General features: G+C 42.5%; 1 protein-coding gene across 3 annotated transcripts; it reads left to right on the top strand.

The window, feature by feature from the left end:
- The first annotated feature begins 1,026 nt into the window (after nt 1–1,026).
- vrk1 (VRK serine/threonine kinase 1) lies at nt 1,027–22,872 on the top strand. 3 transcript variants are annotated; one of them, XM_037747181.1, is made up of 13 exons: nt 1,027–1,182; nt 2,362–2,521; nt 2,755–2,810; nt 5,308–5,377; nt 6,551–6,638; nt 8,313–8,421; nt 10,837–10,929; nt 11,662–11,794; nt 13,021–13,141; nt 13,343–13,401; nt 17,670–17,839; nt 21,520–21,610; nt 22,474–22,872. In XM_037747181.1, exons 2-13 carry the CDS (start codon nt 2,362–2,364, stop codon nt 22,638–22,640), a joined length of 1,317 nt encoding a protein of 438 aa, XP_037603109.1. In that variant the 5' UTR covers nt 1,027–1,182; the 3' UTR covers nt 22,641–22,872. The 3 variants fall into 3 exon arrangements, with proteins under 3 accessions (XP_037603109.1, XP_037603107.1, XP_037603108.1); XM_037747179.1 differs by having other exon boundaries at nt 1,028–1,182; nt 21,517–21,610; XM_037747180.1 differs by lacking the exon at nt 1,027–1,182 and adding an exon at nt 1,616–1,764 and having other exon boundaries at nt 21,517–21,610.
- The last annotated feature ends 286 nt before the right edge of the window (nt 22,873–23,158 follow it).

Below are 23,158 nucleotides of genomic sequence, written 5' to 3'. Positions count from 1 at the left end.
TGAGGTCACAGACGGAGCTGGAGCTGCATCCTGAGGGTTTTCCTAATTAAGACACAATTTTTCTCATTTTTTTTATCAGCTGTTGACACACCAAAGAAAAGAACCCGAGGCTACAATCACATTTATCAAAAACTCTTGAAGCATGAAGGACAAGTCAACAGCAAATGATGTAAGCAACGCAAAATCTACACAAAGTGGACTCTTGTGTTCAAGTGCATTTTGCACGAAAAACCCCAACTGTTCGTCATATTTGCACGTTTGTAAGACATTAACAAAAAGTCTCACATTTTGTGGTGCAGTGTTATATTGTACTGACTCTGACATATAATCTGTAGAATATGTAATAGTGATGTGTCGGTCGCGAATGAACCGGCTCAAAGAGCCGGCTCTTTTAAGTGAACGATAAGAGCCGGCTCCCGTCCGAGAGACGTTTTTTTTTATTTTAATTAATTCAAGGCTGAATGATAGGATGATCTTCTCTGTGCCATGCATGCACTGACTGTGACTGAATGTTGAGTTAATGACGTCCATGCAACCAATCAGGTGATGACAGACAAGGATCAAACCATTAAGCAGAGAGGGGCGGGGTTTGTGCAAAGTGCTGACGGTCTACAGGTACAGAGCAGGAGGGAGAGGAGGAGAGAAAGAGAGAGGAGTGCGGTGCGCGAATAGCAGACAAGATGAGTGACAGTCGGAAACGAAGCAGCATGTAAAATTATAGTATTCTGGAAATTATAAGGTTTAGTATAATTGTATTGAATATATTCAGTGATATATGTGCACACATACTAATCATAGGTCAAAACAGTGCTAAATTTGGAATTATAAAAGTGGTAAAACGAAGAGCCGTTTGGGAGCCGAAAGAGCCGGCTCTTCTTGGTGAGCTGAGCCAAATGATCTGGCTCACCAAAAAGAGCCGGAATTCCCATCACTAATATGTAACTATAAATAAGGGGAAAGGCTCCTTCCTTTACCTGTTCAGTAAACCCAAACATCACATTCCCACCAAAGCAAAGCTTTCAAGAGTTCAAGCACATACACTAATCTCTGACGTAAAACGCGCAGCAGTACTCTACCAATAGAATAGCAGAGCGTCGTGACGTCACTTCCTGACCGGTAGTTTTGCGGGAAGTTTGGTCCTCACACAGCTCAGCTAAACCTCCACTAAACTACACAGTCCAGGTCTGTATTCTTCTTATAACTTCCATTAAATGTGTGCGTGGCTGTTAGTGTAGCTGTCAACAGTTATCGCAGGTATCCAGGAGCTTCTCTTATTAACCGTCATGTCGCAGCGGCTAACGGGAGATGACGGTGCTAACGAGGTAGCTTGTTAGCATGCTAGCTAACGTCAACCTCCCAGACCGGTTATAGAAACTTGAGCTGCTCGGTTCACCAACGGAACGTTTGTCCACCTGCTTTGCCCGTACACGCTTCTCTGTTATCAGACAGGAGGCTGCTCTCTTTGCACCACACATACTGACAGTTAGTGTTAACTAAATCTATGTTTACCGGATGTGAAAGCTCCAGATACCGTTAACCAATGTAGTTAGTTAGTTTCGCTAGTAAACAGGAGAACATGACGTCATGTAGCACCAGAAGTGAAACCTCTCATTTGTTATTTAGGGTGCGATGAGTTCAAATTAGGTCACATATGAGAAGTCGCTGGTCTGCTCACAGTGTCAACTTTAGATCTATGTAACTAACTAACCGTTGAAAACCTACGCCCAAAGATAGGGTATACATCCTGGAGTTAGACAAGATAAGGTAAGATAAGATAAGATGAACCTTTATTAATCCCTGCAGGGAAATTCAGGTGTCAAAGCAACAACATCAGCAAACATCAGCAAACAGAGTGAAACACAGGAGGTAAAGGTATACAAAAAATGATAATAACAATACTAGAGATATAAAAGATACAGAGTGAATGGGTGAACATATAGTGTATGCAGTCCGTCAATAAATACATGTAGTATGTACAATAAATAAATATAATATGTACATATGACCAGTATATAAAGTGGTATATAGGATGTATTGTGTAAAGTAAGTGTAAAGTGCGCCAGTGGTTAGAGTCCACGATGGTTGCAGATAGTGCATATTTAAAGGCAGATAGTGCATATTTAAAGGCAGATAGTGCATGTTTAAAGTTCTTAAAGTCCTCATAGTTGTCATATGGGGGTCAGCCTTGGTTGTGGAGCCTGATGGCTACCAGCATGAAGGACTGACCCAGGCGCTTTGTGTTGTGCCGAGGGGGGATGAGTCTGTGACTGAAGGTGCTCCTCATCTTGACTAGCTCATCATGGAGGGGGTGGGAGGGGTTAGCATGTAACGCTGCTAACGTTAGCTGACTGTGTGTTGCAGATGCCTCCTAAAGCCAAGGCGGCAAAGAAAGGCAGAGCTCCAGCTAAGAGGAAGCTGGCAGAGGAGTTCCCCCCCGGTGAGGTCCTAACAGACACAGGGAAGAAGCCATGGAAGCTGGGGGCTCCAATCGGCCAGGGGGGCTTTGGTCTCATATATTTGGGTAAGAATAGATGGAAGGCTGATGAACCAGCTCAAAAGTCAAACATGCGATGCTAAAAGACATCTATAGATGATTTGACTGCAGACATTTTTCCTCAGAATGCCTGAACTCAGACTCAAGACACATACATTTGCAATGCTTAGTTATTTCATGTATTTAAATGCAACTTTGTTTCAAAGCAATTTTTTTTAATTTCTACTAAGTAGTGGAATTATTCCTTTTCTTGTTCCCAGCTGATGAGAATTCTGCCAAAGCTGTGGGTGCTGATGCTCCTTATGTCATCAAAGTGGTAAGAATCTAAACAACCCTAAAAAATGAACGGAAATTGTCTTGTGCACGTTTTTTCTTTCATATACATCACATGAACACTTCTCAAAAGAGCAATATATTACCTCCTAGATACAATCACAACCCACTTCCTTGATTGTAACTAAGGCCCTGTTTAGTCCTGGTATTAACATGCACAAGTGGACAGCTCTAAGTACAGGTATGAACGCACTCAAGACGCATTGAGGACGCATTGAGATCCGATCGCTAAGACCACATTCAGAGGTGGTCTGGGCCATATATGGCCATATTCTTTTTGCAGTGTGTACGCAAATGTGTCCTGGACCGCCTACTCAACTGACGTCCCACTGGGATCTGCAGGGTCTCTGCTCTCCTCATGTGAATAGACAGCCAGACACGAGCGCTTGTCTTACTCTTAGCATGGAAACGGCCTCTGTGTTCTACTGTATTCTGTCAGTACAACTGTATTAAAATATATCTTTTCTATAGGGTACATAATCTAAAGACTATCAGACTAGGCATGCAAAGTGCATTATTATCATTCTGTCGGAGATGTGTCTGTGTTTTTGTTCTGCTGCTTTGCGTGGAGCTGATACCCAACCGCCCACCTGCTCTCTCTCATCCCCGGCTCTCTGGAGCTCTGTACGCCACTGTTGCTTGGCAAAGGCAACGGTGCCAGCGGCACTGGGTCCTGGGGACAGCCGGCAGACAATAACTTTTTATTTTGATGTTAATAAAATATACCCAAATTCACATGTAGGATATTACTACTGACATTCATGTAATATTACGTCACAACGTCTGCTGTATTAGCCGTGTGTTTGCTACGTGTTGATTTGCATATAGAGCGTGGAAGTGAGATCGGATCACAAGTGTTCACTCAAGACGCATGTGGAGACGCATTCTAATGAAAGGTGTGAACAGACGTACTGAAAGGTGTGAACAGACGTACTTAAAGCTGTTCAATTGTGATCGGATCACTCAGTACGCATGTTAATACCAGGTCTAAGTTGTCAAATTTGTTTTGCTCTTTTCAGTATGATGATACTGCAATTAGTCTGCAAACATTGCTCAGACAACATGAATGCATCACGAATCATAGTGTGAGTGGACAATAGATACAGTGGGTTAGAGTGATCAGATTATACTCTGGCAAGATTATTTATATCATTTGATTGGAATGAGTTAAGATTAGTCAAACCCTGACAGGATTTCTTCAGAAGTGTTTGACCAGTTCAACCAGGCTGTAAAGATCAAAACTCATCAGACTGAAATCTGACAGTGAATTCAACAAAGAGTCAATGAGTCGGAAGAGAAATCACATTTATTAACAATCTTCTAGTTATGTATCTGTATATCTGTAAATTACCAATTTAACAAAAATTACATTACAATGGCCAAATCAAGCGAAAGAATATTAATCCATAAATATACCTCAATGTTGTCCTTGTAATTATCCATTATCTGTCAGGACCCTGACACACCAAGCCAACAGTCGGCTGCCCCTGCATCCTTGGCCCGTGTCCGGCTAACCATTGCCCTTAATTGTCTACGGTGCAGCGCAGACTGAGCTTCTTTGAAAGGAAATGTGCTAAATAAATCTACTTGCCTTGCCTTATGGCAGTATTTAATTATTATGTCTTATATATTATATTATTTATAATATTTAAATTATATTGTATATTTATAATATTTGCATCAATGTGACGAAGCACCTGAATTTGTCAAGTATGCAATGCACATGATTAGCAAAAAAACAAGACATTCCAGTCTGGTTATTTTATTAATAACTGTTTCTCAATAATCTGTTAAATAATGGCATTGTATCATGGTGTATACCGATACCACCACATGAAATCAAATACAGTGTGATAGAGGATTTGATCCATATTTCCCACTGCTACATATATGACGCCATTTACCCTGTTGTATGTAGTCTTTGGACCGTGTTCATGTGCAACTGTTACCAGAAGACGTTAGAGGTCTTTGTTGGTGCTAGTTGTTTGAAGTTGGCTTTGTGTGTGTTCAGACCAACACAGGCAGTACATCGAAGAATTCTCCTTCCTCCTTCATTTCAATGAGACCTCTGTGTTAGCACTGCATGGGCCAGATGACAAGGTTCCAGGAAAAAAAAAAATCAGGGTCATTCGGCAAAAAAAAAGTGAACTTGGCTCAAGTATTCTCCTAGCACAACGCAACATCAACCAGCAAGGTGCTGCACCGTGTAATCAAGTTTGTGCTGGTAGATTACTTTTTACTATTTACCTCTCCATTGTTGAGCCACTGATCCGTTTCCAGAGTGTATAAACCTCTCTCATGGTATTATAAACCATTGTGAGTGATAAACCTTCATACTCATGGATGTATCAATGGACACATCAGTGGACATTTCTACGCTAGACTTTTGAATTGTATTCTTGTTTTTGCAGTGCTATTTTTGGTCTAAACAGCTGTTCAATCGAATCTAGACATACATGTAGTTGTTATTTTGTCCACAGGAGCCCAGTGACAATGGACCACTGTTCTCTGAGCTCAAGTTTTACATGAGAGCTGCAAAGCCTGACCTGAGTAAGCCAACTTATCATTTCTTATAAACACACACAAACACACACAAACACCTAGAAGTATGACACTAATATCTAGTTCACACTACACGACTTAAGCCATGATTTTCTGCTCCCCGACAGCTTTTGGAGCTCCCAGGCAAAAGCCGCTCGCACATTGGTGTCCGAGCGTCATACTGTATGTGTACTGTTCAAAGACGTGAGCCGAGAGGCTCGCCGATGCCTCGCCGATGCCTCGCAGGCACATTCCAGATATCTAGCATGCCAAATATCTGAACCCGGGCTCTGGCCATGAGCTACAGCCAATGAGAGCGGAAGACACATGTTGAGGGGAAATCTGGGGGAGGAGGGGTTGCCTGTAACAAAAGGAACTTGCTGTATGAGTTGCATTTAAAACACAGAGCAAAGTTGTTGTTGCACCTAGGAAAAGTGTTGAAACTGGTGGAAACAGGCTATTTTGTAAACCCGTGCCAACAACAACATCAGCATTATGTCTCGCCTGGTATCACGTCATTTACCGTGTATTTCTCCCCTGTCAGTCGTGTAGTGTGAAAACCACAACGACTTAAAGACTCGTAGTGTGAACAGTACTTTGAAAGTCGTGTAGTGTGAACTTAGCTTAAGCTAAACTAAAGTTAGCCTTGTGATCATAACACAACAGTCTCTCACCACCAGGGCAAACAAATAAAAGAAAGCCAACTTTCTTAATTAAAAAGACAATCTTGTAGCTGAGGCACGGAGGGGCCCTGCAGAGGAAGGGAAGCTTTTGGTGGCAGCGCCATTGGCCCCCAGGCCACAGCTTTGCATTTTATATAATAACAATCCAAATGTCAATCTCCCCTGACAATTAACTGTTATATTACTAAGGAACCAAAGGCTCATATTTTATTCATGCTGGAATCTCACGTTGTTGGTAAATATTTGTCCCAGCAGCAGATTAGCTTGCGGCCGCGCTGCCCGACACCCCCGCCCCCCACGGAATTATACTCTTATTACTTTGAGCATCACAGCCATCACCCACTTACACCAGCTCCAGTTAGCAGTGTGTTCACAGGAAACTGTAGAAACCAAACTGTCTTTGATTAACATGGTGGGATTTATGTGCATACTTTTAGGACATTTTGGCCACAAAAAAAGTGCATCAAACATTTCTGATCAATTTCCTCTTGTCCTGCAGTTCAGAGCTGGATGAAGACACGCAAGTTGAAAAATCTGGGCGTTCCCAGGTACTGGGGCTCAGGTCTGCATGAGAGAGGAGGGAAAAGGTAAGGCTTTGACCAGGACTGATAACGAGAGGAAAATTGTATCATTTGTCAGTAGGGGTGTAACGATTTTTGTTGTTTTTACAACGATGCGATACGATTTCCATGGTTCTGATACGATTCAAGGACGATATTTGGCTCATCTAGAGCGATACGATACAATTTAATGATTTAAAATCAATACAGTAACTTTTTTTGCTAAAAAATCAATCAGTGTAACTGTGAAATAAATATGTGATACTGGACAGTGCAGGTCAGGATTCCTTAAAGTTTTTCTTGTAAGGGAATCAGGGATAAATTAATTATGGATATAAACAAGTAAACAACGATTAATGGCAAATACATACAGCTTTTAATGGAAAATAATAAAATGTGCAACTGCAGGACCCGTTGATTCAGTTCTCAAGATACAAGGCAGTGCAATATTTAACACAAAATATAATAAACCAACTTCTATTCAAGTTAAATGAACAGTGGTTTAACCTGCTGCTTCTGTCCTCATTTTCAATATAAACAGTAGATCAATAATACAGAGATCAACCAGCTGATAGTGATCAAACAGAATCATTCCTCTACAAACGCTGTTTAAATAATCTGCTTATAGTAATAAAGTAATCCACCTACAGTGTTCATTTGGGCTCTTTTCATACATGAAAACATACGGAACAACATTTTAAAACTACTAACTATTTCTGTTTTGTTTTTTACTTTACTCCCGTGATAATTTGCCTCGCAGACCGTCTGATGCTGCGTGCACATAGATATCATGACGGGGAAAGGAAAGTCATTTTTCTCTGAATGAATAAACGACAGCGCACGGGGAAAGCGTCTGTAGGTGAAGCCGCCCTCGTCAAGTGGATGGATAGCGCCTGCTCATGTAATGCCCCAAAAATTAAACTCCGTCGACCGGCTCCTCGGCACCGCAGCGCCAGCAGCTCATGCAGAACTGGTGCCCGTTTCCCTCCACGCCGTTACCCGGTGAGAGAGAGAGGAGTCCAGTGCGCTGTTCGTCTGCATGCACGCCATGGATGCGTGCTCACGCTGCAGTGGGCAGAGCTGGTGCATGTCTGGAGAGTGAACCGGAGTAAAGTTTAACATTTCTTTACTAATAAAAGTGCTAAAAAACACTTTCATACAACGTTTGTCGTCCTTAAATACAAGGTGCAAATCCTTAGTATCGATACAATCAATTTTTGCATTTCAAATCAATTTTATATCGACATACGTCTCCCGTGAAGGACAACTTGCCGAGTACCTATCGATGTAGTTGGATCGTAGGAATATAAATCGATACATCGATGTAGTAGATGATTCGTTACGTTATGTAGTTTACGATATCGCATTCTCAAGACACAGCTGATATGACATCACAAGAACTTCATCTATCCCGCATATATTAAACTGGGGTTATTGTATAGTCTTAAATTTCATTCCGAGTGGTATTCAAAAGTCTTAAATCTAACTTGCCTAAAGCTGTAGGAACCCTGTCTGAGAAATCTGAAATGAATTAAATGCTTTAGCCTGATCAGTCCATTGGAAAGTTCTGCTGTCCTGTAGTGCCCTATGTCTAAATGCTTTTACTGCAGATGATAACATATTTACACCAATAATTTAGCACTAACAGAGTTTGTGTAACACTTGAGAAGTACTAAAAGAAGTATTCTTTGTACCTTCCAGGTATAGGTTCATGGTTATTGACAGGCTTGGCTCAGACCTGCAGAAGAAGTTTGAAGAATGTGGAAGGAGGTTCCCAAGAAAACTGGTCCTGCAGCTCGGCCTCCGACTGGTTGGTTATTTCATCATCAAATGCTTTTCCTTTTGCTTTCATGTTTTCCACATGGAACTGCAAGAATGTCATGTAAAGTTGAGGGAATGTGTTGGAGACAAGGAGCATGATGGTGGAAACTATCAATCGCTACGTTTACATGCACACTAATATTCCACTTTTATTCTGAATATGACCATATTCTGAATTTGATACATGTCATGTTAAGTTTGGATATTCTGAATTACATGTCCTGACACAGTAAGCCGACGGTCGGCCAGTCCGGAGCCGTCGGTGAGCGTCTTTCGGCTTAGTTTTTGCGGCGTGTCCCGCACCGTCGGCACTAGTCTGCGGCGGAGCTCGTCAGTGAGATAAATCACTCTGATTGGCTGTTCAATCAGTGCACGAGAAGAGAAACAGAGGTGAGGAAACCAAGCAAACGAGTAGTCAAGAGCTCAAGATCATAACAACGGCTTGTATATCCACCGTCCTCACAATGACGAATACAGACTACCACCACCTGCTGGTGTGGAGAGTTATTTCCTCTCACGCAGGCGCAGAACGTACGTGGTGACTGGCCGTCGGCTGTAGTCTTTGCGGTGTGTTCAAGTACAACTTGTCGGCCAAGACAAAGGCGACGTGAGGCGACCCAACAGTCGGCCTTCATTGACATTAGTTCTTTGATGTCGGTTTGGTGTGTCTGGGCCTTTATTCTGAATGGAGCATTTTGCGATTAAGACATGTGGGATATGCCGATATTATTCAGGTTTTAGGAGCATTCTTTGGACATGTATACAGCGCATTCAGAATATGCAAGTCCGCCACCGGTTACGTTAATCAGAGTATGCACGGCTGCATGTAAACGTGAATATTAGTGGGATATTGGTTTTCATTAGCCATGTAAACAGCTTAGTAGGAATTTTGTTTTTTTCATAATAAGGGCAAAACAACTGGAATCGTTTGTGCATGTAAACGTTGTCAGTGTTTAATAATAATTTTGACTTTGAGTGACACCATATGAAAGGGAATGCAAAGTTGAAACTTTTTCGAGCTCTAAGATCTTCCCTTCATATGGAAAAAACAAAAATGGGTTATGTTCTTACACATTTTTGGACATTGACACATCACTTGTCCAGTATTAAGTAATGCTCTCTTGTAGTCTCCTATTATCCCAGTAGTCTTATAGCTTGTGATCTGACTGCAGGATGAAAGGTGTGTTGCTGATCATGCTACAGTCTGATTGCATCGGGATAATGACATCTGATCATTGGGCGGTGTAGAATGTCTCTTTCAGTATACATCTCAGGAATAGTTTTTCAGAAAACTCATTTTAAATAATTGTGTTCAAAAATTTGGTAAGTTATTAGATTTTTAAACTTTTTTTTAACTTAATAGAAATGTAAAAATGCTGGTATCTGCCTAAAAATAATAAGTGCAAGTTCGGCAACCCCGTTGGTCACATGCTGTCTGATGCTGCTGTGTGGCTGCAGGAAGAGGCCGAGTCACGTGACCTTTCAATATGTTGCAGGGATTTTTTCGTAAGAATGTGTCTAAACTGTACAGATATCATTCACACTTGGCTGTGAACACCCCCAGATGTGGTCTACAATTGCATTCTGATTACAATGCATTCTGCATGGATTAAATCCTGAATTAACACGTGTTTTTATGCTTGCGCGCCGGCGACAGCCGTGGTCAGCGGCATAATGTTTTACGTGTTGTCTTTCCGTACGTACGTCTGTACGTTCTTGTGAACACAATATCTCAGGAACACCTGGAGGAAATTTCTTCAAATTTGGCACAACTGTCCACTCGGACTCGAGGATGAACTGATTAGATTTTGTAGGGCTGACCTCCAAATCAGTATTCGAGTGCTTCGTTTTTTTTTCATCAGCATGTAATAATTAAGTATAAATCCAAAAATAGTCCATGAAATCCAGAATAATCCCACAACTTTGTTCATTATTCATATTCAACATGAATTATTATGAGTTATTCTCAGATGGATATCGCTGTTTGTTATGTGTAGAGGTGCGTGTGTGTACAGTAGTGAGGCAGCGGCACTGAAACGGGGGAGATGGAGACAGACGGACAGAGGAACACATCCGCCTGCTGCGCCGCTAAGCTTCCAATACCTTTGAATATTTCTCACCGAAGCTTCGATGCCCAAAAAATTGGTATTCAGGACAGCTCTTATATTTTGGTCACCTCACAAAACACGCTTATGGCCATAACTCAAGAATTCATATGCTAATTATGACAATTTAAGCCAAGTCTTACACCGGATGAAATAACATAGTGATGACATGTTGGACAGACATGGATGTAAACTGACACTTGACTGGTTGGTGGAGGCGTACAACCGTGAGGCAGTAATTCTAGTTTTTCTCCTTTTCAATACTAATAACAATGGTTCCTGTTTTTTTTCTTGTTTAGCTGGATACTCTGGAGTACATCCATGACCATGAGTACGTGCATGCTGACATCAAGGCTTCCAACCTCATGTTGAGCCACAGTGATCCCGACCAGGTCAGTAGAAGTTCTCACTAAAATCATCACTTTCTAGTTTGGGTAAATGAAAAGTAAATGTGCTTAAACATCCCTTAACGTTGGGAAGCCGAGGTGCTGCTCTGACCCCAGCACTGCTGTGAAAGCGGGGAGGTGATTGTGTTTTTTTGATCATAACACACTTGTGCTGCTTCATTAGATTCAATTAAGGCCTGCATAGGAGGGAGGGAGTGTGTGTGTGTGTATGTGTGTGTGTGTGTGTGTGTTCCAAACAGGGAGATTAGATGGCAGCAGCTAAGAGCTTTTTCTAGCAAACAAGGCAGGGGCAAATATTTAATTTGAAGATTAATAATGTATCATTGGTGGTGTTATTAAAGAGCTATTTATAAATGACAATTTAAAAATCGGCCCCTCTGGATTTTAATATTAGGTAAGGTTGTTTTTTTTAGTTTTCCCCTGGAGTTACTGGGATGTAGGTTTGGTTTTTATTTCTGTATGTTTCTTTATTAAGGCCAATAACCAACTGTAGTAAACAAGCACAATGCAGACTTAATAATAATAATAATAATAATAATTGAGTTTATGTAGGTGGAATCACAATTTAAATTCCAAAAGGGCGGAATCCTCTGCTCTCCATGCTTTCAGTTTGATTCCTGGAAACGGTCACACATGTTTTTGTATACATTTATAACGTGTTAAATGAGATCTCGTTCTTGGTCTGCGTGCATGTCTGAATCAGTGTCTTTTTTGTAGGTTTACTTGGTAGACTATGGGCTGGCATATAGGTACGCACCCGACAGTGTCGTAAAAGAGTACAAGGAAGACCCCAAGAGATGTCACGATGGCACCATCGAGTTCACAAGCATCGACGCCCACAAAGGAGCAAGTAGGTACACGTAGCCTAGACTACTAGTGGACTACTAGTTAGAAGCAGACGGCCGGGCCTTTAGTTCTGGGATTTGGTGAAATTATGTTTGTTTTGGCACTGGTCACACTAATTACACAGTACAGCCATTGAAAGGCTCTGGTTTAGTTATTGAGGCAGAAAGAGAAGGCCACATTGGGTCAGCACTATTGGTTTCTTTCTTTCTTTCTTTTCTTTTCTTTATAAAGCTTCCTCATCAATTGTTTTGAAGCTCAATAAACACAGATGACATTTGACATTTTCCCGGGTACATTGAAATCATCCAGGACACGTGGACTGGCACCCATTACATCTTTCACAACAATGACCAGGGTTGGACCAGGGTTGGACCAGGGTTGGACCAGGGTTGTCTGACCCATGTTCATTTCTTCTTTTATCAATTCAAACCAAGCCAGTTAATCCCTGGTCATGACATATCAGCTACGACCTGGATCACAACCCGGGAGCAATGCATACCAAATAGCTCAGGTGCAGGAAGTGGGGGGGGGGGGGGGGGGGGGGTTACACCTCTGGAGGATTACAGAGAGAGAAGATGATAGCGGCATCATCAATGTGTGCAAAAACATAAAATGTCACAGAATGATGCTTGTTTATGGGATATGGTGTAAATATAGAACACACAACATTTTTTTTGAACTATGTTGTTTGTTTCTAGCTGTAATGTTTGCAAAAACATACAGACAACATTTACAGCATCTATCAATTAACACTTTCATTTAATTCGCTAATTGCTCGATAATGAAATGAACTGGGACTGGGTTTGGTACTTTATAACAGATGGAACAGGCAACAGATGTATGTTTTTGCAGGTATATTTGGAAAATTAAAAAAGTTTAAAAAGGTAACGTTACAAATAGAACATGTGAAAACACGCTTTAATAACAGATCTCCTCGGTGTGAAAGGGGTATTTCTAACGCCAACCCTGGTTTTGACTCCAGTTACATGAGAATGATATAAATCTCGTCATCTCAATCAAAGAAAGGAAACAAATAGGTGCATTTTCCAAAATGTAGAACTAGTCCTATAATGGATTTGTTGCGAGACAGAAGCATATTATACTTAGTACTGTTATTGTGTTCACAACTGGGTACCAGTGCATTTCCGCTTTTAGTGCTGGTATTGCTATTAATGCCAGTACAAGCTGCTGACAGTCTTTGTTTCCGCTGATGTGGTTGTTTGGCTGCAGCTGCATGCAGGCGGAGCGACCTGGAGATCCTGTGCTACTGCATGGTTCAGTGGCTGTGTGGACGCCTGCCCTGGGAGGACAAGCTGCAGGACCCCCTGTACGTCAGAGACTCCAAAATCAGGTGGGGAGTGGCGCACCTGCATTCTCAGCACACATCATCTCTTGACAGAGTTCTTTCACTGAATGCATGAGGTTGGCCGCTGCATCTAGGCGGGAAAAGTTTGGAATTTGCAGTTTAGCAAATTTTACCTTTCAAGTAGAGCGAGAATGTTAAAAACTTTTTAGTAGGCAAAAATCACGCTGCTTGTTTTTCACCTTACAGAAGCCAAGAAAACATCTCTGAGTTTATGACCGTGTGTTTCTCCTCCCAAGACAAGCCAGGTAAGAAAGACACACACACACACACACACACACACACACACAGGGGTTTTCATGGCCATTAATAACAATAGAAAGCCAGTAAAAATGGACTACTATTACCCTTAACCCTCCAGTGTCTTGAGCTGCTTAATGGCCCAGTACTACAGAACTGTTTGTAGCTTCCAGCTGTGTGTGTGTGTGTGTGTGTGCACGTCTGTGTTGTTTCCATCTAGCTGATAGGGTTAAACTAGTCCTTAAGCTACATGAGCATTAATCGAAAAGGGTTAATACCAAAGCACCTCACCATACCCAACGAACACACGCACACACACATACACACACACATACACATGCGTGCAAAAAGTGTCCCTGGGTCTTCCTCAATTCAAGTCTATTCTATCTATATAGCCCAATATCACAAATTTGCCTCAAGGGGCTTTACAATCTGTACAGCATACAACACTCTCTGTCCTCTTCGATCCCTCCTTCGGATTAGGGAAAGCTCCCCAAATCCCTTTAAAGTAGGGCTGTCAACCGATTAAAATATTTAATCACAATTAATCGCATGATTGTCCATGATTAATCGCTATTAATCGCACATTTTTTAAAAATGTATGTTTATATTTATTATTGGAAATCAATTAACAACCAATGGTACCAGTGGATTCCTTTTGATACCGATACAGCTTTAGAGAGTGATCCGTAAACAAAGATGTATTTCTCAACCTGGACCCTATTTTCCCATGTGTTGGTGTCTAAGTGACTAATGGGGACAACTATTTTTTGAAATAGGTCCAGTACTGAGGGAGAACGCTGCAGCCAGCAGCTGTGAAACAAGCTGTGAGGGCAAGTGAGCAGCGTCAGCGTAACTTTACGTCCACTAAGCATGCTTGTTTTTGCCTCTGACTGCTGCTCAGATTGTCTCGTTGTGAAATCTGAATATCCGTATACTCAAATGGCTCAAATGAATACGGGCGGCCATCAAATTCAAAGATCTCATCCACATTGTGGAAATCATATTCAGCCATGGCATTAAAAATCTTGTAGATAACACTAAGCTACGCTTTCTGTTAGGGATGCTAATTTAGATTTTATTTTTCTAACCGATAACCAACCCTCGTTAACCGATTATTAACCGTTAACTGATTAGTGCGTTTCATGCAGTGGGGCTATTTTTAATGCCAAACAAGCCGCCCATCTGCAACGGTAAGCCGATGCACAAACAGGTTAAATCATCATTTATCACCAGCTGCAGTGTACGAGCACAACAGAAAACTGAGTCCCCTGTTCACTCGTCCAGGAGAGTTACTGTAGCAGCCATGACGCTGCGTGTATTGTCCCAGTAAATCTCCACCGCATCATTTAGTTCGGCTGCGAGGTTGTCAGCTGTGTGTCTGCCTGGTGTAACGTTGCTTTGTGGGCCTGGCATAACGATAGCGAGTGTTTCCGACAGACCGTGTATGTTTGTGCTGCGTTCACAGCTGTAGCGTTGCTCGCCGTTGTCACAGATATACGGTCGGTCAGCGCGGCGTAACGTTAGCGAGTGTCCAACAGACCGTGTGTGTGTGTGGGGGTAGTGATTGTGGGGTTGTCGGTGGCGTTATAGATGTGAACGTAGCATTGAGTGTGTACAGTTTATTTGTTGGTGAATAAATGCTACAACTCCTCAAGACCCAAGCCAAGCTCCTGTATCGGCAACTCCGGCTCAGACTCTCTTAAGGTGGGCTGTTAATGTGGACCAGCTATTTTCCTTTAAGTGACAAGCTGCTCCTCTGAGTTTTCCTGAGCATTTTAGCTATTTTTTAATATTTCTTTTAACCATTTAACCGATAGCATTAATCGGTTAAAATTCTTAACGTCGGTTAATGGGTAAACAGTTAATCATTAACATCCCTACTTTCTGGATTCCAACACAACAAACTCTGCCCGGCTTGCACTCGCGTCTCCACCATGGATGTATTCCACTATTCCACCGTTGTCTTCCTGCAGCACGTCACCTCGCCAGGTTTCAGAAGGAGACTTCTCCTTGAGCAGCTGCTGTCTACAGCGCTCTCCCTCAACACTGGACCACTTTCAGAAATCGTTGTCCCCATTAGTCAGTTAGACACAAAAGCATGGTTAAACAATAGCAAAGTTATCCTTTAAATGAGATCAAATTACAAACAGTAATGTTGGAGTATGTGCATGCATTGCTTCATGTGGAACCCCTGTGTGTTTGAATCTCATGTGGGAGTGGTGGACTCTGCAACTATCAATAAAAACGACTATATGGAGAGGTTATTAGAGAATGTAAATACATGAAATGGTTACTGCTGAAAGAAATTGGTCATTAATGATATTGAAATTGGCTTTGATACAAAGAAAACTTTAAGCCTTATAACTCAAAAGATACTTTGAACAATATCCTAGGTTATTCTTTCAATTCTTCTAATTCTTCTTTTTAAAAATCATCTTTTTATCTGTGTACCTTCTACACTGTATGTGTCGACATGACGGACCGTTTATATTGACCCCTTGTGTAAAGATGGAATTGTTCAGACATCCCACCACGGTGGGATTGTTCAAATGGTGGTGGTGTTATGGTTTGAAGATTTGTCTGTGTGTCTTCATACGACCATGAAGCAATTATTAAAGATGGACTGATTTCCAATAAATAATGTAATTGGATTCTGATATAAAAACAGAAAGAGAGACAATGACGTATACTAATTAAAGCATTTATTTCAGAGGTGCATATTAGGATTTTGAAAAGTAGCTACCAATGGTGGAGGGCATCCCTGGTTGTTGTAGGCCATTGCTATCAATGTGGAACTACTTTAGGGGCCGTACACAGGCTGCGTCTAAAAATCCTTTTATCCAAGGGGCTTGGGAGGTTGCGCTCCTGTCGTGCCTGCCGTTACTAAGCAACCGAAACCTGCACGCTGCAATGACGATAATGATGTTGTGGTAATTTAGCAGTAAACTAGACTAAACTAAACACAATCAAAACAAAGATAGGGTAAATGGACTTCCAGCACCGTAAATCCCTCACAGTAACATTACTGCTAGATTTCTCTGTGTCCGTCTGGCGGACTTTTCAACCGGATGTTGTGCCGTCCTCGGACAGAAAAGGAGAAGGCAGTAAAGTAGTCCGTAGGACAGATCATAAAGCTCTGGGTAGTCCTGCACTAAAACGATTAACTTCTCCTCCATACTGTATATTTACTGAAGACCGATATTTACGGAAGAAAGGAACGACACCTGCCGGCTGTGATTGGTTGTTTCTCGTCACACGACATGCGGTGCGCGCTGCAGCATTCCAAAAGTTGAACTGTGTTCATCTCGGGGGCACAGCCGTTGCGCCCTGAAAAAATAGGTACTTGGCGACGCTTGCGCAACGCCCTGTGTTTGAGCGCGCCTGCCGCGCGTCTACATTGAAAACAATGGAATTGAGGGCGCAAAAAATGTGTACGGCCCCTTACGCTGCTCTAAACAGGAACCCCTGAACTTGTATTGCATCACAATATATATTGCTGTCCCAATATGAAGTTGTGTGCATCATCCTAAAGGATTTGAATCATATTGCCATTCCTGGCTTCCAAAGAGAACGACATCTTTCATATCTATTCATTCACATCTAATTATAGCCGTTTCTACCGAGACCTACTTGTTTCTTATTAGGACAGAAGTCCAGTAACACACACTGCAGTAAACATTTCTCGTTCAGACTGTAAATGGCGACTTTGACGTTTGTTGTCTCACTGTGGTAAGAGTTGCCATTTTAATGTTGGCACTTTGACCTGCAGGCAGCGCGGCGGTTCAGGCAGAGGAGACGGAACACGAAGCGTCACACCTCCTTCCTTCTGCTCCGCTGAGCACAACCAAAGTGTTGTTTACAACTCCATCTGTGAGCGTGTTTGTGACTGCGTGTCAAGTCTGAGGAAAGTCACACCAAACAGAATTAGGCAGGACGCTGCGACCAGAGTAGAACATTATGGTGACGACAGTGTGTTGGAAAAGAGAGAGAAGTCCAAGTCCAGTTAGGGTTATTTATGTAGTCCTTCATCACAGCACTTCATTGGGGACAAGCCTTCCTAGAGCTAACATAGCATGTCACAATCCAACATGGTGATATTGCAGTGTCCAAACAAAATAAAGACAAGTGGAGAATGCAGCACAACACCGATATAACAGACATACCTCACCTGACTACCACTCCTGGTACCACTGGTAGTGGCGTAGAGGCAAGTAGCCAGGTTTTCAGTTGATGATGAGCTGCTGCGTCATGTTGTCGCTCCGTTGTGTTGCAGAAGAGATCCAGAAGTTCATGGAGGAGGTTAAATCTCTGGGATACGAAGACAAACCACCGTACGAGAAGTTGCGCTCCATCCTGCAGGCCGGACTGAAGGCTATCCAGGCTAAAGATGACGGCAAGCTGAAGTTCACTCCCGTCAGTGGAAGTGCATCGCCTCCCGCTAAGGTCAGAACAACACAGTGAAACAAACAACAACTTTAGTTATTGGAGTAATTATAACCCTCGATTGGAATCCTCTGCTTCTTCCCAGCTACATTTTATTGTATAATTATTATATAGGGGATAGGGCTGTCATGATTCAATTTGATTTTCGATTTAGACATGCCATTGTTAGACTATGGAGTCTTGACCTGTAAAGATCAACAGATCTTTGGTTTTACGCTCTGACAACTGTCATTTACACTTTCAAATTCCTCTTTAAAAAGAGAACTGAACTCCCTTTTTATTTAGAAAGTGTTTCAAAAATTAGACTACAACAGTCTGCAATATAAAAAGCTGCATCTTTTCAGTATCAGTATCTGTGTGACCCACCTCAGTACATAATCATTACAATATCATTATCTGTGTGACTAGGGATGCTAATTTTGAAAAATGTTCTTAACCGATAACCGACCCTCGTTAACCGATTATTAACCGTTAACCGACAAGATTCGTGCCTCTCATGCAGCGGTGTACCAGCTGCAGGAGCACAACAGATATTGGTTGACGGGAGTCTCCAGTTCACCGTCCGGGAGCGTTAACTTAGCAGCTACGATGCTGCGTGTAGTGTCGCAGACATGCAGCCACTTTCCCAGTAAAAGTCTCCACCACACATTTAGTTTAGTTTAGCAGGTTGTCAGCTGTGTGTCTGCCCGGCAGAACTTTAGCAAGTGGCCAACAAACATTGTGTGTATTTGTGCTACGTTAGCAGCTCTAGCATTGCCGGAGGCTTCGTGCTCGCCGCCGCCACACATACAGTCTGTCAGCGCGACGTAAGTGACGCAGTGTGTGTACAGCTTATTTGTTGCTGAATAAATGCTACGAAACTGCAACTCTCCGAGCGAGCCGAAGAGACCGGAGCTGACTTCCTGTATCCTGCAACTCCGGCTCCGCCTCTTAAGGTGGGATGTTAAGGTGAACCAGCTTTTCTCCTTAAAGTGACGAGCCGCTCAGCTTTTTAATTAATTATAAATATTTATTTTAGCCATTTTAACCGATAGCATTAATCGGTTAAAATGCTTAATGTCGGTTAACGGTTAAACGGTTAATTATGAACATCCCTATTTAGACCACAATCAGACTTATTTGTTTCCTGCTGTCCATCTTCCCGTTTGCCGCTTCATCTCCAGCCTCTCTCTCTCTCTTGCTCTCTCACTCTCTGTGCATATGGAAGATGCCACCGGGGACGTGGAGTTGCCAGCTGAAAGGTTACTGAGCCCCGGCGCTGGTTATTGTATGTAATTATACCGCCAATCTGTTCACCTCAGCGGGCGCTGTGTGGTGATCATGAGGTAGCAATTGTCAAAATGGAGGCAAAAATGGAGAGGGGGGGGGGCAGGGCGTGAGTGATAGTCGAGGCAGAGAGTGTAGCGTCATTATAGAGGCCCAGGAAGGAGGGGGGACGGACGGAGGAGTTGATTGACTTCATTAAGTGCAGGACTCTCTTGGAGGCCACCTTTTCTTTCTCTTCCCTCAGCAGACGCTACTGTGGCTCTGGTTTCTGTAGAGGAGACGGAGATAATAAAGTCCTAGTTTATGGGAAACTGCGCTGTATCAGCAGAAGTCTTTCTGTTTGATGCTCTGTGGTCCAAACAGCAGAGCACATGATCAGCCTATTTAATGGATTCATATCTGAGAGGTCTTGGTGGCTGGTGACATGACACAGTTAGGGATACTAAAATAGATTGTTTTTTCCCTAACCGATAACCGACCCTCGTTAACCGATTATTAACCGTTAACTGATCAGTGCGTCTCATGCAGCGGTGCTATTTTTAGTGCCTAACAAGCCGCCAAGCTGCAACGGTAAGCCGAACAGGTTAAATCATCATTTATCACCAGCTGCAGTGTACGAGCACAACAGACAACTGAGTCCCCGGTTCATCCGTCCAGGAGAGTTACTGTAGCTGTTAATGATGTTAATAATTAACCGTTTAACCGTTAACTGATATTAAGCATTTTAACCAATTAACGCTATCGGTTAAAACGGTTAAAAGAAATGTTGATAATTAATTAAAAAGCTGAGAAAAACTCGTCACTTTAAGGGAAAAAGCTGGTCCACCTTAAGAGAGTCTGAGCCAGCGTTACAGATACAGGAAGTTGGCTCCCGTCTATAGCTCGCTTGAGCGGAGGAGACGTAGCCTCGTAGCATTTATTCACCGACAAATAAACTGTACAGACACTGTCTGCTACACCTACGTTCACAGCTAGAACGCCACCGACAACACAGTCGGTCGGAAACTCACTGAAGTTACGCCGCGCTGACAGAGCGTATGTGTGTGTGTGGCTACAGCGGGCACGGAGCCACCGGCAACGTTAGGAACTGCTAACGTAGCACAAACACACACACTGTTTGTTGGACAATCGGTATCGTTAATCTGGACAAACAGAGTGTCGTTACGCCGGGCTGACACTCAGCGGACATCCTGCTAAACTAAACTAAATGTGTGGTGGAGACTTTTACTGGGAAAGTAGCAGCCTGCTAAATTAACGCTCCCGTACGGGTGAACTGGGGACTCCATTGTCTGTTGTCCTCATACACTGCAGCTGGCACACCGCTGCATGCGAGGCACAAATCTTGTCGGTTAACGGTTAACAATCGGTTAACGAGGGTCGGTTATCGGTTAAGAAACTTTTTCAAAATTAGCATCTCTAGTAGCAGCCATGACTCTGCCATGTATTGTCCCAGTAAGTCTCCACCGCATCATTTAGTTTAGCTGCGAGGTTGTCAGCAGTGTGTCTGCCTGGCTACTCTGTCAGTGCAGCGTAACGTTAGCAGGAGTCCGACAGACCGTGTGTGTGTGTGTGGCGGCGGTGAGTGTGGGGTTGTCGGTGGCGTTATAGATGTGAACGTAGCAGTAGCAGTGTGTGGACAGTTTATTTGCCGGTGAATAAATGCTACAACTCCTCCAAGCCAACTTCCTGTATCTGCAACACTGACTCAGACTCTCTTAAGGTGGACTGTTAAGGTGGACCAGCTGTTCTCCTTTAGGTGACAAGCCGCTCCTCTGAGTTTTGCTCAGCTTTTTAGCTGTTTTTTAATGTTTCTTTTAACCGTTTAACCGATGGCATTAATCGGTTAAAATTCTTAATGCCGGTCAACGGTTGAACGGTTGATCATTAACATCTCTAGACACAGTGATAACTGCAGTCGCTCAGACTTCCCAAACAGAAGGCTGGAGGCTCCAAGAAGTCGGGTCGCTTCACCGCCAAGCCATTGTCTTTCCTCAGTGTTTGTCTCTCTCTTCATTCCTCTCACCATCAGGCGACGCCGCAGGCCACAAACTTTACTTGAAATGAAAAACATCTTCATTTAAAGACATTAAACATTAAAAGGACTGTGTTGTTCTTTGCATTTGAGTCCCTTTATGGCAGTTTTGTCTCATTTCAGTGGACTTTTGGACTGTTTAATGTCCAACAAGACACCTCAGCTACAGTAGTAGAAATCAAAAACCAAATGTCAGTTTGTTGTCAGTCTCTCAAAAGTCTGAGAAAAGTCTTCTGTGTATTCTGAACAATGGGTGCAGCAACAGTCATGACTCTCAGCTGGGTAACACACCCACCTACCCATACCGTACCCACCTTCCACTTGTCATCGAGTTGATGTGCCCTCTCTTTATTTTCCTCCTTCTGTCTTCTCCTTCCAGAAGGCCACCAAGAGAAAGATGGCAGCCGATGAAGCAGAAGAGAGTGAGACTGACGGAGGAACGATCAAGAAAAAGAGAGTCACAAAGAAAAAAGGTACGTATCTCTGAGCTCATTTTGACCATTTACAATTTCTTTATTCAGACCTTCTCCACAGCAGGAGCCATAGTTCTCTGCTCACTTTGTTCGATGAGTTAGTGATAATAAATCCAAGTTCTTGCTACTTTCAGGGGTTGCCAGCAGTGTTGTCAATCATGACACAACAGTGACCGACATTTTATAGGGCTGGGACGATACACCCATCTCGATTTGATACTGTCGCAATACTTGGGTGCCGATTTTTAAGTATTGCGATTCGATATTGCGATTCGATACTGCGATTTGTTGCTTTGTTAACTTTTACCATGGGAAAAAGTTGAATCATACACTTCTAGTGACTTTTACTTTGGAAAATATCTAAATTAATATAGTAAAATGTTTAATTTTCAGTCAGAGTATGTAGTCAGAGATGTCCTGAAGTCAAATATATCAGGATCATTGTCAGGAATTATTTATTACATTTTTTATCCAGCAACCCAAAAATCAAAGAATAAAGACATTTCCCTCACAGATTAGTGGTATTTCTTTTTAATTTATAAGGGACATGTAATGTTTTATACTTCTGGTGAATATAATCCAATCGATTTTATTTCCATAGATGTATTTAGTATATACAGTTCCCTTGTTAACTCCTTATTTTGAAAACCAGACGTAGCTCTTAACAAGGAAGTATATTATACTGCAGTGGCTGCAGGCAGTACACGCCCAGCTGCATCCAATGAGTTGAGACTGGCAGAAGTCAAAGACGTAATAGCAAGCTGTGTCAAATAATGGTACTGGATATGAAGAAGACTTGTCTTTTAAGGAGGAACTGCTTAATGTTGCTTTAGTGCTTGAACATGATGAATTTCCTCCTGCAGAAGTGAATGGTGTGAAGAAAAGTCCCAAAAAGACCCCGAGACCAAGGAAGGTACCCAGCACTAAAAAACTGAGTGACTCCAAATCCAAACTGGTGGAGACGGCTACCCAGACAACACCCGGACTTGCCAAGAGAACTAGAGGCAGACCCAAGAAAAGCACCGCCTAAAGCATCCACCTCAGCCTACACTCCTCCCCCCCCCCCCCCACTCCAGCCTGCTGTCTGTCCTCTGCTTCTTAAAAGAGTCACTTTTTCAAGTTTTATATGGTTTCTATCTGTTACGCACTGCCACATGTTGATGTTTGACTGTATTTGGTGTGGCTGAGGCCAGATCCATTGTAATAAAGAGGAAATGAACTTGTCCATCTTTTGGTTTTAATTAAAGGTTTCAGGGTCGATGGCCAGAGTGTGATGGAAAGATTTTGACTCCCTTTTTATTCACTGTGTTACCATGACACAGGTATCTGAGATAGTGTTATTATAGTCATTATAAAATCATGTAAGAAACAGAAGCCTAATGACTGGTGGATTAAGAATTTAATGGGATTGAATATAAGCTTTTACACGTATAAACGTGTTTTAATCAACCTAAAAAATGAGACCTTCCGCGTCTCTCTGGGTTTCCTCTATCAGCCTGTAGACGGCTTTTAATGTGAAGAACCCGGGCCAGTTGTCACAGGATTGGA

This window comes from Sebastes umbrosus, chromosome 16 (genome assembly GCF_015220745.1).
Source record: "Sebastes umbrosus isolate fSebUmb1 chromosome 16, fSebUmb1.pri, whole genome shotgun sequence".
Taxonomy (NCBI): Eukaryota; Metazoa; Chordata; class Actinopteri; order Perciformes; family Sebastidae; genus Sebastes; species Sebastes umbrosus.
This window is presented reverse-complemented; position numbering and strand designations above follow the sequence as displayed.

What these genes read in the sequence shown, in the direction of transcription:
- vrk1 (XM_037747179.1), top strand. Translation starts at nt 2,362, where the DNA reads ATGCCTCCTAAAGCCAAGGCGGCAAAGAAAGGCAGAGCTCCAGCTAAG. An exon ending in GCCACAGTGATCCCGACCAG is followed by an intron (nt 10,930 to 11,661) that starts GTCAGTAGAAGT and finishes TCTTTTTTGTAG; the next exon opens with GTTTACTTGGTAGACTATGG. An exon ending in GAGAGTCACAAAGAAAAAAG is followed by an intron (nt 21,611 to 22,473) that starts GTACGTATCTCT and finishes TTCCTCCTGCAG; the next exon opens with AAGTGAATGGTGTGAAGAAA.